Source organism: Argiope bruennichi, chromosome 5 (genome assembly GCF_947563725.1).
Source record: "Argiope bruennichi chromosome 5, qqArgBrue1.1, whole genome shotgun sequence".
NCBI lineage: Eukaryota > Metazoa > Arthropoda > Arachnida > Araneae > Araneidae > Argiope > Argiope bruennichi.
In genome coordinates, this window is record NC_079155.1 from 26,833,803 (window position 1) to 26,850,813 (window position 17,011).

The following is a 17,011-nucleotide window of genomic DNA, read 5'->3' on the forward strand; positions in this document are numbered from 1 at the left end:
CTACTGGAGATACATTCAAGATTCTGGAATATTCTTTATCCTTCATTTTTTTTCATTCAAATAGACAAAGCCACGGTATCATGACCTGGCATCCACTAAAATGTTTGCAAAGCCTTCTTTTTTACTACTAGACTAGCTATACACAGTAACAATATTACCGATTCATAACAATACTCTAATAAACTCCCTATATAAATTATACCTAATAAATTATTTCGTGCTACATTATCAGATGAGATTATCATTTATCGAGTAATTGTAATTCTGATAGTAGATAGGATTTATTTATGCAAAAAGTGTGATATGCAATCATTAAAACTAAAGTGTGACTTAGAATTACAATTGCAGTCACAAGATCACATGCCGAATTTCATTTAAGTCATGGCGTTTTTGAGTAATTATGTTTATATGCACGCTGGTGAACAGGCCGCCAGACGATGAACACTTTTAAAAATTTGGTTCAAAATTTGATAAAGATCTATACTTAAGATCTTAAAAATGTGTGCCAAATTTTATCTGTCCTGCTCTTTACGTTTTGTTACTATTGAGTTATTCTTTTCGTAGACAGATCAATAGATACGATGCCAAAAGTGTTTTTTATCAGATTCAGGAAAGTCTAAAAGATAGAGAAGCGTCAAAATCTCTAGTTCGAATTTTTTTACATTTACAATATTTTCTCTTTGTATATGAGAAAATAAGAAAGAAATAATCTAAAATACATATTCAGTTTTCTTTACAATACTACGAAGCATGAAACTCTCATACACAGGGCTCTGAAAATAAAAATCTGAGTATTGATTGTTTCCACGACTTTTCACTAGATCCACAATTCTATGCAGGGAGAAAATAACACTTCCATAGGAGTATGAGAAAATAGCCAAGAAATTACTCCAACTTTTTTTTTATTAATAAAAAGCAATTATTGGAAATTACGGTAATCGCTCATTGAAATGCTAATTTTTTTTTAACTATACAGTTTTTTTTTTTTTTATTTTTTTTATTTCTATATTTGCCAAATTTGTTTGTATAATAATACATTTTACGGCTGTCCCGAACAAAGAAAGAGCAGTGAAGTCATCAAATGGAAAAACGTATTGAAATAATCGATTCATATTTCAATATTCTTTATAGTCTGAACTCTTTATGTGTTTTTAAGCTGTGTGATTTAAATTCGGACTGATTTTTTTTTAGAAACCGCTCTATAATAGTTAAATTTTTGAATTTTCGCATTAAAAAGATAGAAAAAAAAAACTACATTTGAAACCAAAATATACAAGTTTAAGCGAAAAAAGTTTTTTTTTAAAAATTTGCAAAAAAAAAAAAAAAAAAAAAGAAAAGATATTTTTATTGGCTAAAAATATGAAGACAAAAATCATCTTTTTAGAGGTTTATCAAATGATTTGCTAAAAATTTTGCTGATAGCATAAGATATATATCACCTAGTTCCTAAAAATAAAGTGGTATTTCTATGCATTTTTTTAAATATTGGGGTTTGACTGACAAATGATATGAAAATTTCAATTTTTTTTTCACTTTGTGAAGCATGAAAATAACTATAAATTATTTTTAAATGAAAAGTTCATTTTTTCTCTAGTTCAGGAACTACAAAACATATTGAGAAATTACTATACCAAATTTGAATAAAAAATATTAATTAGATTTTAATTTAAGAGGTTTCCTAAAGAAAATTTTATAATAGGTTAGAATTTAAGAAAATAGCATCTAAAAGATATAAAATAATATTAAAACTATGAAAATGCAAGTATTAAAATCACTGTAATTTTCTCCAAAAAAATAGACAAAACTTGAATGATTTTATAAGGAAACTTGTTCAAATGTTAATAATATGAATTAAAAAAGAAATTCATAATTTCTAGAACAATCCACTTTTCAGCGTACCTATACAGTGACGGATTTCAGCATTTTACAGCTCAAGGTAATGCACATTATGCAGCCTTTTTTTTTTTTTAAAGCTAGTCAACTTAGTGTCATATTTTTGCACTTTTTAACATGTTAAAAGATTTATTTTAGGTTAATACTTTATTAACTTAGTGAATATGTATTTGTTTTCATTTTTCTATTATGACTACAGACTACCCACCATCCACATTTGTATCAAATACTATTGAAGCACTTTTATAAATATTCCAATAGCTAAGTGAAACATATTGAAATACAGGATGTTTATTTAGTCCCGGACCCATTTTGATGTTTAATAACTCATAAAATAATAAAGATAGATTAAAATTAATAACATAAATGGTTAAATAGACTCAAAAAGTTTCATGACCCTTGTCAATGAATTTCCACGTGTGCCCCCTTCGTCGCACGGAGAATATCAAGTCGATAGTCAATTTCACGCCAGGTAGCGGCAAGCATGTCGGCATTCACAGAGCCTATTGCGGTTGTAATTCTGGCTTTTAGGTCATCAATGTTCGACACTCTCCCCCTTAAAACGTTGTCTTTTACAAACCCCTTGCACTATCGATTTCGTTTCTATGAACCACCATAAAATCTGTGCTTTCTCTTGTGGTGTATGCATTCTCCTTAATATCCTCTCGAATAAAACATCACATACAAAAGTACTACATAGAACAAACACATCAAAAGTAAACATAACATTGCAATAGTTGCTAAAAACAAAAGAGAGAAAAATGCAATTAATAAGCAGACGATATTTAGAAAAGTACAGATATTTAGACTGGAAAATGAAATTATCTGAAATTAACCACACGCGCAGACGATATTTACAAAAGTAAAAAATATTCAAACCTGAAAAGAAAAATATATAAGTTATTCCATCAATAAATGCCATAAGTTTGTTTATATCTTCATTATTTTATGAGTTATTAAACATCAAAATGGGTCCGGGACTTTATAAACACCCTGTATATTAGAACCTCACTAATTATACTTGATAAAGTGCTAATATTATCCTGATATTTTATAATTCATAGAATTTATATTTTTTTACAAGCTTATTTATTTGGAAACTAGGAAAATAACATTTTCTAATCGACCTGCTGGCGGCCCCCTTTCAGCCTAACGGCCTCAGGCAGCTGCCTAGTTAAAAATCCGACACTGAAACTATCAGTACTCTTTCTAGCGGATCCTGTTGTGCTATTTGTAAAAATAGAACACAAACAAGCTTTTATATCGCATCTATACAAAATGGTTAAAATGTATATTACTTCTATTTCGATTACACCGCTCTTTCGAAATCTCACTTATTTATTATATCACTGACGTCTAGATTCGGTTGAGTGCGTTTCCCCGAAAAGTGACAGTTTGTTGAATCGCCGGGAGCGAAAAGAGAAAGGATGGCGTTAACTCTTAAAAACATTCGATTTAGTGGTCAGCTGTTGTGGTAATTTCCTTGTTCTGTTAAGCCTAAAGGCTCGGAACATTTATCAGATTCTAAAGGATGTTAAGAGGGAATTAGTAATTGATAGGAGAAACACTTTAATTTGTCTGGAAGAATTGAATTGTTTTTAGTGAAAGAAGTGTGTTAACACTTTTGTTAAACCTGTCAATAGCCGAAACAGTCTAGAAATTTAATTTTTTTTTGTTTTTGTTTTGTTTGGCATTGTAAAAGAGTTTCGGATTAGTACCGAATTTATTTATAAATATCTTGATTTAATCAAAAATGTGGTAAAAAAATTTCTATCTCATCTAGTTAATGAAGGGGAATGTGCGTGTGCGAGAGAGAGAGTATTGATGTTATAAAGGACAAATCATTCGATTAAAAATTTGAGCCTAATTTGGCGATGGCGAAAACTGTCTTCGAAGATATAATATATATATATATATATATAGAAGGCAGGTTTGATACAAAAAGGCGCAGCGCGGCACAAAAGCAGAAGTAAGAAAGAAGGTTACGAACAAATGTTCACTAGCCTTATATAACATGGGATTTCCGGGCACGCGCCGATGGGATACTATGTTAACCTTTGACAAGAGCAACGGAAGTATCACTTTAATTTTATACGTAGTACTGATGGCGCATTATTTTTACAAAGGAATTAATTAAACCGAAAGTGGAATTGGATCACGAAATATGGGAATAATTTTAGAATGAAGTTACTATGTGCTAAATTAAGATTAGATCTTGGAAATTAATTAAATTGAAATTAGAATTAAAATATCATTACATATATATATATTTGAGATTTTGATAAAAATTTTTAAAATTAAAACTAAGCTAGATTTTGATGATTTTTCACTGTAATTCTCGAAAATATTATTGCACAGGACTGATTGTTTACGCCACTTTAAAATTAAAAAAAATACCTTTTTAATTATAAAAAATCGGCTGTCTCGCAAATTTTTTCTAAATTGTGGTAACTTTTTACTTTCTCGTATATATAGCATAGAAAAAATATTGTAATCGTCAAAAAACTCCAGATTTTAAAGAATTTTCACGTTTAAAACTTCTCTGAAAAAAAAAATAAGAACAAGCAAAAAACATTTTGGAAAATTTCCATCTATCTGTCTGTGACAGAGATTATTCAAAACCGTTTGAGTTAGACGAATGAAATGTGGTATAAGTTTTTACACCACATTTGTAGATTTCTATCACAGTTTGAACAAAACACGCTCAGAGGAAGTCTGTCTGCCCGACTGTTTGAATATAAGTTAATACGATAATTAAAAAAAGAAGAAAGTTGATTAGACAAAATTCAGTACACAGTTTTAGCATCTATAGAGTAGATATCTGATACTTAGCCAAATCCCGAAGGAGGTCGACAGTCTGTACTTTTGAAAACACGTTTAAACACAATAACTTAAATATATCAAATTTGGTATGGGATTTTCAGATTACGAATGTAATTTTATGCCAAATTTTCCTTTCAATCAGTTGAAGAAAAGGTGCCTAAAACAAAATTCGATTTTCGGATTGTATTAATCTCATGAAAGGGATTAATCGCCAAATAACTCGCCAAGGATAACACTATAGATTCAGTAAAAATGCTAAATTTACGCCAAAGGTTTGTAATTCGTAACTATTGTACGCAATACCATGCAAAGCGTTTCCTGGGTTTAGTTTAGTTTAGTTATATTAACGTCCCGTTTTAAAGCAACACTAAGGCTGGTTTGGGATGGACCTCGTAATTATGAACCGTGCTCAGATGACGGGGTTTTCTGGGATAACACATTTATTAGAGAGTATACAAGAAAGTTCTGATCAGACCACTCCGGCTGGTTAAAAATCTAATTTTCGATAATAGATTTCCATGCTGCAATGAAATTCAAATCGTTTTCATTATTTCATTACGTATTGAATCACATGATTTTCTTCCATTTTTGAAAGCTAAGAAAAAAAAAACATGCTTTCTATTAATTATCTGTGTATTTGCATGAGGAAACAGAAAGTGAAATTACGTTACCGCCCAGAAACAATGCAATTTCAAATAGACTACCTATTACTTAAGTTTTTTTTTTTTTTTTTTTTTTTGTAGCTAAGTCGTGCTTTTGACCCTTGTTGGCGCTACTAAATAAACAAGAGACTCTCACTCTCAATTTAGTATATCATACCTTGGAGTGTAGAAATTGGGAATTCAGAGCAATTTTTTTCTGAAATGTTATTAAAAATTAAATTGAATTTTGGCGTTTTTTATCGATAACTTCCAAAAATATCATTGCACAAAAATAAATTTTACATCATTTAAAAATTAAAAAAAAAAAAAACGCCTTTTTAATGATACCAATTTAAAAATAAACAAATTTTGACTTTTTTTTTTTTTTTGCCAAACTTCCAACAATATAACATCAATATTGTCGTCCTAAAATTAAAACCATTTTCATTGTTTCATTAAATATTTAATCGCGCGATTTTCTTTTATTATTAAAAGCTAAAGACGAAAGATTTTGTTTAATATTTGTTTAGATTACAAGACAAATAAAATATTCACGTACATAATAAACAGAACTAAATTATTAGACAGACATTTAAAATAACAGAACTTTAATGCCAGACAATTTGGCAGAATCATGAACATGAAGTAAAATCCAAACGATTTATTTTAAATCAAATATAACCAACATTCTCGGAAAACAAGCTGTAAGGCAACAACTGTTTGTCCAAAATAAAATAATAATAATAATAATAAAAAAAAATAGCAATGCAACGAAAAGATTTTTCAATGAAGCAGAATTTTAATAGGAATTAAAATTTAAGGTACGTGGCTACTTTTAAAAGCCGATTTTCGCTGAAAATATCGAATATATTTCTATTCAATATTTAAAACATATGAGCAGTTTTCTTCATAAAACCGTTGGAATTTCGTTTCTACACTCATTCTTTGGGATGCTACAATTCTATTATATTTGTTCAACTCAAAGCAATAGTAAAGATTTCTTGAAGAGAGGGAGAAAAATAGTAATACTTGAAAAAGCATACATGTGTAAAAAGTTGAAAGTTTTGTAGCAAAGGATGATAATACCGGCAAACCATTGTATTACCGAAATGTGTGTTCTACACAAAAATATAAAGATACGAAACAATTCTTGAGGGAACAAATTCTTAGAAGAATGATTTTTTTATAAAAATGAACGACAAATTGATGATTAAACTAACATTATCTTTAAGTGAATAAAGTCCATTAAACAATCTATTGTTGTATTATTAACATTAAAAATCAATTCTTACATTATTGGAATTTTTGTTCCATGTTTAAAAATATCGGAAAGTTATTTAAAACTTTTTAGAGTATCAAAGACAAATTCTCATTAAAAAAATGGTAACTTGATGATCGATCTAACAATTTCTTCGAACGAATTTTGTTCTTTAATCCATCAGCCACTATACTACTGAAATGTTTATTCATCACGTAAATATCGGAAAATTACGAAAAAATTTTCTAGTGTTATCTAGAAAGATTTGATCAAATTGTCACAAAATCAATGATACATCTAAGATTGAAAAAAAAAAACCTCACTTTCGAATGACAAGCAATTAATTACTGTATTATTTAAATGCCTATTTTATGCATAAACATTAGAGCATTGCGAGGAAATTCTTTGAAAGCATCCAAAACAAATTCCCACCAAGATCAATGTAATCTTTAATATTAATCTTTAATCAAGATCAATGTTGATCGATCTAATACTGTCTTTGAACTCATTTACCGATCACTCAACCACTGTATTGTTAAAATCTTTATTTTACACGGAAATATCGTTAAATAGCCAAACATATTTTTAAAGAGCCCGGATACATTTTGGAACGACCGTCGTTAAGATGAAATTGAGTTTTTAATGGATCAAGTTCTTTAATTTCTTCGTTCCAGTTTCTCATAGTGTCGCCTTTTCTTCCTTAAAATGTGGGATGGTCAGTTGCAAAATGAAAACTGTTTATTTCACAATTGAAAAATTGATACATTTTCTCATCCCAGGCCTCTGTTACTCCCTAGGCGAATCGTGAAAGGAAAATTTCACTTATTGACAACTTTTGTTCCTAAATTCTTTTCAAGGAAGCAGGAAATTGCCTTTTATTTCAGGGAAAAAAAAAAGATTCTATAATCTGTAGAAACGCTTAAAAAAAGAGCGAACAACAGATTCATCCAATTAAATATGGTATTGCATAACACTGAATGCAAATTAGGCTTAATCTGTTTGTTCTTCAGTTCGAAATGCGGGTGGCGGCTGTTGCCAAATTAGTAATAAGAATTCAGTAGTTGAAAAGGATCACTAAACATTTTTCTTCTAGTAGAAGAATCACCGTGAAAGAAGACCCTGAGGCATTGTTGGAGTCCGAAAAGAGTAAAAAACTGAAACAAATAAAACGAGGTGCTCTGAATGTTCCACATAGAGAGGCTGGAGGGCGCTGACCATGTCTAAAGATAAAATCGAAGATTTAGGACACCGCCTTCACTATTTAAAGGCTAACTGAAATAACAGGACTACACTAATCGCTTGGGATTTTATAAATCGTACAGGTCTGAGAAGGCTGAACATCCAAAACTTTCCAATGAAGAAGGTAAGCTGTAAAAATTCTTTTTAAAGCTTTGAGCCAGTTCTTGAGAACTTTATGTATATATTTTTTGGATAATAGTCAGTAGTTTGGAGAAAAGACAATAAAGTATTTTTTTCTTTAAGCTTTTTTGGAAATTATTAATATTTTAACTTAGACTCTCTTTAAAACACCCAGACTATCATTTTAGAATACCATTTTGTATTTATTTAATTTTCCTACGCTTAAACTGTTCTTAAACTTGTTCGGGAATAAATATAATTCATTCTTAAATTTTTTAAATCCTCATGTTGTTCTTGTAGAATCAATATTAACTTTATTTAAATGCAGCATGCTATGAAATTTAACCAAAACTGTTCTTAAACTTGTTCGGGAATAAATATAACTCATTCTTAAATTTTTTAAATCCTCATGTTGTTCTTGTAGAATCAATGTTAACTTTATTTAAATGCAGCATGCTATGAAATTTAACCAAAACTTTTCTTAAACTTATTTGGAAATCAATACAATTTTATCTTAAACTTTCTTTAAATTTTTTTTACTATTCTTCCACAACTTAATGTTGAATATAACCAGATCATTTTACTTAAATTTGTTGAGAAGTTTCTATGGTATGATTTATTTTTAAGCAGTTTTTGTAAAACTGGATATTGAATTTATTTCATTGTCAAACGCTGTGCAGCTATAACAAAAGTTTTTTTCTTAAACTTGTTCGAAAAATAATATAACTATGATTTAATCTATGATTTAACTGTTAGTATATTCTTTTATAACTGAATATTAAATTTTCAAGAAAGTGATAGAAATTATAAGAATCAATTGTTTTTGGCAAACAATAAATTATTGAATTATCATAATTGAATTCTTTTAATCTGAAGTAATTTGCCAAACGACTTTTAAAATTTGAGATTGCATATGAGTGCTTATTTCTAACAATCTCAACCATGCTTATGTTTTATTATTAAATAATTTCATTTTAATAATTTATCTTAATATATGATTTGATAATCATAGCACATCAGACTTTCTAGCGCAAATCGATAAAATTTCCGATTCAATACTTTATCGTAAAATGTTCAAACCGGAGTTATTCAGAATACTTTTATACACGAAGAATATTTATGATTGCAATGAATTACAGTATAATTGCTAATATTTTATTTGATGCTGATTTATTTACAAATCAAAATAATCTGAAAAATAGAAAGACTAAAATCATATTTAATTTTAATAATATACAGAAATCAAAACTCTTTTTTTCCCAGAAAAATAATTTAGTACAGGAGAAAATTATATTTAAGATCATTTCCATAGATAGTAATGTAAAATTTATTTAATTCACGCAGTTTAAAATAGCAGCTTATTATAAAAGTAATAAAAAGTAAGGGACTTGTTATTTATGTAAAATTCGTTGATTTAAAAAAATTCTTAGGATTTTAATCATTCATTGGTTTTCGTAAAGAATATTTTCTGTATAAATAAATTGCCTTTAAAACATCTCTTGTTAATTTTTATGCAGAACTATTTGATGAAAAGAAAGTAAATAGAAAGATTTGATATCAAAAAAAGCGTAAAATGGAGTGTAATGATAAAATATTAATATCGAAGCTTCTAATAGAAGATTCAAAATTTGAAAGATCCATTGGCTTTCATAAAAAAATACTAGCTAGTGAAACATATTACATTCAAGACCACTCGTTTTAATTTCTACGCAGATAATTTTTGTTAAAAGAATGAGTGGCAATATTTGATGACTGCATGCGTGTAGGAAGAGATGAATAGGAGAAAAAAAAATTCTATCAAAAGTTCTACTCCGAAGATTCGTAAGATTCTGCTATCGACTGGTATTTTAAAAAAATATTTGCTATGAAAATGATTTCTATTTTGTCCCCATCCATTCTTGTTACTTTCTACGCAGAACATGTTTGCTATAAACAGAAGATAATTAAAATTAAATTCAGAGATAAAAATATAATTAATAATAAAGTTTCCAGCAGAAAATCTATTGACTTTCGAATATTAGATTTAAAAAGCATATGGAAACCGCGGAGAGGTGTTGAAAGAGTCTCGAGTTCTAGAATTTTCAAAGTTTCGATTTCAACAATACATGTAGTTCAACATAAATCCATTGGGATTAAATATACACCTGCTTGCGTGAACTGGAAATTCGGTGCAATGGTGAAAGGTACAGGTGTTGTCACTATCTGATTTCAGTTCGAAACTGCCAGATTCGTCCCGGGCATAATGTAGCTTTAAAACACAATTATATTCTAATTAATCAATGTGCAGGTGGTTTTACTTTGCGGTAAAAAAAAAAAAAATTTTATATATATATATTTGATAACGAAATAAAAAGATTTATAGATGAGGGAATTTATAAGCAGCAGAAAAAAAAAAAAAAACCAATGTTTTCAACATTTTTTTTGGAATTCTTTTTAAAAAAATAATATTTGAGTTTAACTTAATACACATTTCTACTAATTGAAAATAAATACATTAAAAATTCTTGGAAAATATTAAATATAACTATTGTTATATCAAAAAACCACATGCTCAAAACATATTATATTTCGATGTTATTGTTGCAACCATTGGCAACATCTGGCATTTTGAGACAATATGCAATAACCACGCATCACATGCAGCTGTGTATTTATACACGTGTTTCTCATCATCAAAATGTTTTGATAAATTTGAAATACGAGGGAGTGAAAAAATTGCAAGGATATTTGTTACAACTCATCATGCTCTTATATCATTTTGTTATATTAAAACCACATGCACAAACTATGCTACATTTTGATATTGTTGCTGCAACTATTTGCAATTGGAATTTTGAAACAATATACAGTAACCACACATCACATGCAGAAATTTTGTGAGCAGCTGTACACCGATATAGGTGTTTCTCATCATTAAATGTTTTTATAAATTTGTAATATGAACGCTTAGTTATAATTGTGAGGATATTTGTTATAACTCATCATGCTTTCTATGTTGTAATATTACGAAATGCCAATAATCGTTTGCTTGTACGTAATTTCATCTAAAAACAATGCTTGCTTTAAATAAAAAAATGAACATGTTTTTTTAATATTCTAGATTTATTTAGCTTTTCTTATATATATTAAATACTTGCAAATTTGATTCATTTTTTATCTAGTTGCATGCACACATGTTTCAGATTCAAAAATTATTTCAGGTCACTTGCTTGCTGTTGTTTGTCTTTTGCGCATGCGAGGTGTTTGCCAAGAAGAGGTACCTCATTCGTAAAGTTGGCGATGATTACGATGTGAGTCCGGTACATCATGAAAATTATATACACGTGAGTATTATTTATTTTCCAGGTGTAAACTTAAGGTCAGTCCAGGAGTAACTATTTTCCAGGAGTAAACTTAAATATTAAATAAAGATAGCATGTTATATAAAGTAATTTTTATGTCACTCTCTGTCATGTGTGATCCTTAAAAAACAATATTGAATATATTTATAATATTGATAGCCCAATTTGTATTTGTATTTTATAATATTGATAGAGGTTCCAGAGGCCTAGTCGGTTAAGAAACATAAATTATGGATTAGGAACATAAATCGACGAGGAAAAGTTACGAGTTTTAGAATCTGGTTGTGTTTTGTTACCTTTAAGGAGATTACCAGAGGTTACGTCGAAACAAAACACAAATGCGGGCTTATTGACCCTGAAAGTTCTACAGAAAGACAACCTATTCACACATATTGGAGATAATCTAATTTCTTTCTGAAGTTCTACTTAAGTGCTCCAAGGTCATTTTGACCAGCAGGTGCTGCAACACTTTCCTTTTATCATGAGTCCTTGACTTTTAAATTCTGCTAGATATGGTATCAAAGTGAACCAATGCCTTGTGCTTTTTCTCAAATCACACCCCTTTTTTTCTCCCTCAAGATACGCAATGGATTCCAAAATAAAATTGGTTTTGTGCATTTGAAGCATATTACATGAACCTGATTCAATATCATTGCAAGAATATTACAAGAAAAAAAAATTGTTAATCACACTTTTATTAGTACTATAAATCATTATTAAATTATAATTGAAATGTTCTGATAGGTATTACCAATATGATTCAAAACTTAATAGATTAATATGATTGGGTTGGCTGATGAAGATTTTTCTCGAAACGTAACACAGATGAGGCCTTATTTTCTTCAGAATTCATATAAGAACATTTACAGATACTTAATATATTTTGGTTGAAAATTAACTGCACTTTTTGTATTTAGAAACCCCGTCCTTACCATTTTGGATACAACATCAAAGACGAGAAAGGAAATAACCAATATCACAAAGAGGAAGGAAACGAATACAATCACAAAAAAGGATCGTACGGCTACACAGATGCCTACGGGATTTACAGACATGTGGATTATATAGCTGATGACAAAGTAAGTAACGAAATGGAATTTCATGACTAAGAAATGAAGCACTCATTTACAGTTATTGCAATTACATTACAATGACTTAAACTGAATTGACTTTAAGTAATGTATTGATTTAATACTGCGATACAGTAAAATCGAGTACCAGTTTATCATTGTTTTTCTAAAGGCAACGCTCTAATGGAACGATACCTTTGTGAGCTATGACGGATTTTAGATTAGACTTAAAGAATTATGTAAGAGAAAAAAAACTTGAAAGTAGGCATTTGCATGATATTTTTACTTTAAATTTCTAAAATTATGAATTTATTAGATTTTCAAGGCTTTCGAATGTACAAAATGAAATAACATATAAATCAAAATTTTCTTTATTTCTTACAAATATTCATCTATTTTAATGATCAGTTTACTGTAATTCTTCCCCCCCAAAAGATTGGGGATTTCCCCCCTCGATTTATTTCTTCTAATTATTATTCTACAATTTTGCAAATTTATCTTTATTAAATTGTATTCCATAAACAGTAATTTTCTAAAAGTATGACAGAATATTTTATAAAATTAAACTCCCGAAAAGGTTTAAAATATTTAATAAATATCCATTTAATAGTTGGATGTTGTTTATTAATTGGTTTACTAGCAACAACGGTCAATCAATTCAAATTTACTTTTCTTTGTTTTAGTATTTTGATGCTGTAATTTATTTTGTTCTTAATTTCGATGATTTAGAGTCGAATCATTCTTTCTGAAAACAAAAAAAGCTTGTTAGAATATCATTTGGTAATACATCGTTTTTTGACTTAAATTTCATTTATACTTGTTCGATTCAATGGTTTAAAATTTTTTTTAATGTCGTAAATCTTTTTAATGCACAATACGTCGTTTAAAACCATGGATGAACAATTTTTAAAGAATAAATTATTTCATTAGAATCTAGATTTGAGATACACCACAACAATCGAAAGATCAGTGTCCAGAATTACGATTCATTATGCCACCGAATGCTTACTAACTCTCTCATGGCACATGAGAAAGCCAGAAACAAGTCTCGAGGAAGAATGGTACAGGAGAGTTGCATCGAATACCTTTTCACGCTGCAAGATCCACTCCATAGTAAATCATATTCATTAATATCAAAACCTCTTCAAGACTGCACAATAACTGAGACCAAAATGCATCAATTAAATTATTCATTCAAGTGCTCGAAAGTCCCTCTCACGAAGGAAATCAAAACACTTTACGCTACAGATTTCTGACTCTACAGTGTTTGTTTATAAGCTTATACATGTCATACAGATGTTCACAATGTAATTTATCAATTTTTTTCCTTTTCAGTTAGTAATCTCATTTCCCTGTAAGTTCAGCCCATAGTCACCATTTGTTTAAGTATTCTTGTCTCCTCCATTTAGTTATAACTTCACCAAAAATTGGATACAGTCGTGTAGGATTTGAAACCAATGGGATTCCCTCTGGAGATCCCTGGATGATTTGTCGTCTTTTTCTTTCTTTTAACATTTTTTTTTCTTGTGCTCATCCAACTGGTTAGATAACTTAGTGTTATAGATACCGGCGCACAGGATGGCGTTATGTTATGTCCAAAATTACGAAGCTCATCCTTAGATAGACCTATGCTTGCTTCTAGAGAGGATGATAATATAACTAAACAGATGAAATTTGCATATTTATTTTAGGTGGAATTAAAATTAAAATATTGACTTGCAAATATCCCTAAAAAAAGAGATTGCTGAAAAAGGCTATCGCAATAAAATTAATCATTTTAATTCCTGTCAATTGTAATAACATTATATAAAATATTGCGTATGTAAAATGATAGCAATTACATTTTTTGCATTGAGTTAAATTCATTAACTACTTGATTCCTTAAAATTAATTTTTAATGTATGATTAAAATGTGCATGTACATAATGCATGCTGCATGATTAAAATTTAAGAAAAACAAATATTTGGTAGTTTAAAAAAACTTGTTGCAATATATATATATATATATTTAAGAAAAGCTGGAGCTTCTAAAATTTTGATTCTAAAATTTTTTCTAAGATCCTATTAATATTTTTTGAAATTATAAATATAATAATACACTTAGTAATTATGGAATCTTATTTAAAAAGTAGACAGATATCATTACTTTGTATAGGTAAAGTAAGAAGTTCATCACATTTTAATCCAAGATTCTATAATACGTCTGCTATGTGATGTACTAAAAGACTGTACTTGAATAAAAGATGGCATAAAAAACGCCATTGACTATCACAATTTGTATGAATCATTTCGAAAACTAAATGATACTCCAGATTGTACGATTGTTGTGTACAATTGTATTCGATTTCATAATAGACACAGACACTACTGAAGTAAAAAGTAGGTCTCTTTATGAAATTACTATTAAGAATGTTTTTGTACTTGAATAAAAGATGACAAAAAAGCCACTTTGTGGGAATCGTTTTGAAAACTGTCTGATACTCCAGATTTTATTTTTCCATTTCTCAACTACCTAGGGTTTCCGTGCCAAAATTCGAACGAATGAACCAGGTATGGATAACTACCACCCTGCTGATGTGTACATTCATGCTGAACAACCTCCCCAGCATGTCAACTCACTGTACCATAAGAAACCTCACTACCCCCAAGAACCATTGCACCACCAGGAAGAAGAATACGAAGCTTATCTTCCAGATGCAAAAGAAAGAGTTTACGTTCCAGTTTACTCTCCACCTGGTAACAATGGAGGAAAAGAATATTACGTTCGCTGATGAGGCAAAGAAATTTTGTTCACATGTAGATTATTTAGAAGAATTTATTGTATATCTGTTTAATTCCTTTTCAGTTTTGGTATAAACCAAAGACCGAATAAGTATTACGATTGCCAATTTTAAATATTATTGTATAATTGAATAATATTGTAAATAATGTTATATAATTTTTATTTTTAGATCACCGCCATTTTTGTAAATTCTTGATTTTGTTTGTAAATAAATATTTTTTTATTACTTATGTTTGCCTTTTTCGATAAACTTTTCGTAAATGTTTTATTCAACTTTTGAATATGTCAACTTTAAATTAATTTTAGGAAGAATTAATTAAATTTGATTCTTGAGTTATATTTATTAATTATTTGATGCTTTATAATTAATTTTTAATTTAACATTAATAATTTTTATTGATTAATAAAATAAAATAAAATAATTAAAATCTGATTTGAGATTAAATTTTTTTTTGATTGAACATCTATCAAATTTTATTTGATTTTACAATAAATGCGTAGATCATTCTTCGTTTTTCAAAGCTCACAAAGTTAATTACTATAGTTAACAATAAAAAATAGTAGTTATTACTTATTTTTTTTCTTAAAGTACTATGCTTTAAATTCATCTAAGAATTTCACCTGTAACGAATGTTAAAAAATCAGTTTCTTATGCAATAAAAAGTTTTAGACTGGTGTACATAAAAATATTCTAAAATTTGAAGATTTTGCAAAATTGATGTTCTGCATCAATAACCACGAAAGCCACATTCTTAAGAAAAATTTTTCATTCTGAGATCAAAAATTATCTATAAAAAGTGTAAAAAATTGGAAAACTTTTTATTCATTAATGCCGATTTGATTGCCTAAATATTTTTCTTCGATTTTCTTGCTCTTTTTTTAAATAATTTATTTGATTTTTTTAATTAATAATTTTTGATTATTACAATGATAACGTATACATACAAAAATATATTAAATTTTCGATATTCTGTTCCACCAGGTTTAAATCGATTTAAAAATACCTTCAATGTCTATTTCGTGGTTAATTCTCAATTGCATAGTTACATTTAATTATAATTTAGTTTAAATTAATCCTTGATTCGTATTTCCAAAATAATTAGGTAGTGTTATATGTCTGGAATTAAACTTCTTCAAATCATACATTTTTCCAAATTGTAACGAAAAGTTAACACAATAAAGGATATCGAGCTAAGCAATTGTAAAGGGGTAAACACTATTAAACGGTTATTTTCATTTAAAACATTTAATTAGACTGCTAATTCAATAAACAGTTAGGGAAATTCAATAGTGTATTAAAGATCATTTCAAATTAGAATATACAATAAGATATTGAACTATCGTATAATATGACAATAAATAAGCATCTATATATTATTGAGACCTTATTAAATTGTCAGACAGTGATTCAACAATCTGTTTCAATTGCGTTCGATTTCATAATAGTTACAGACACTTCTTCAATAAAAAGTGGGTCACTTTGTAGAATTACTATTATTAATTTTTTTAAATCTTTTGTGTAGGCAAAATTGAATTAGACAGGTACATTTCATTTTATGACAATAGTAATGTGATACGCTTAACAGCATTTGCCTCAAACGTGCCTTTGAGGCATTGCACAATATAAATAGGATTGTCATTTGTATTTATCAAATGCTACTAAGCCTTCTATTTTGCTTAGTAGCTTAGATCTCAATAACACTTCTACCTATTTATCATCATTAAATTTATAACTTTCATAAATAAATTAGTCATAATAAGTGTATTGTGCAAGAGATTAAAATGATTTTTTTATGTATATAAAATTGGAGGATAATTAATGAATAGAGATTTAAGTCAACTGA

The 17,011-nt window shown here is 28.5% G+C and overlaps 1 protein-coding gene across 1 annotated transcript; it reads left to right on the plus strand.

Annotated features, from left to right (window-relative positions):
* Nucleotides 1–7,749: 7,749 nt before the first annotated feature.
* Nucleotides 7,750–15,337, plus strand: LOC129969290 (cuticle protein 14-like). Its single transcript, XM_056083791.1, has 4 exons — nt 7,750–7,978; nt 11,175–11,297; nt 12,233–12,394; nt 14,902–15,337. Exons 1-4 carry the CDS (start codon nt 7,970–7,972, stop codon nt 15,154–15,156), a joined length of 549 nt encoding a protein of 182 aa, XP_055939766.1. The 5' UTR covers nt 7,750–7,969; the 3' UTR covers nt 15,157–15,337.
* The last annotated feature ends 1,674 nt before the right edge of the window (nt 15,338–17,011 follow it).

What these genes read in the sequence shown, in the direction of transcription:
- LOC129969290 (XM_056083791.1), top strand. An exon ending in ATCATGAAAATTATATACAC is followed by an intron (nt 11,298 to 12,232) that starts GTGAGTATTATT and finishes TTTTGTATTTAG; the next exon opens with AAACCCCGTCCTTACCATTT. An exon ending in ATTATATAGCTGATGACAAA is followed by an intron (nt 12,395 to 14,901) that starts GTAAGTAACGAA and finishes TCAACTACCTAG; the next exon opens with GGTTTCCGTGCCAAAATTCG.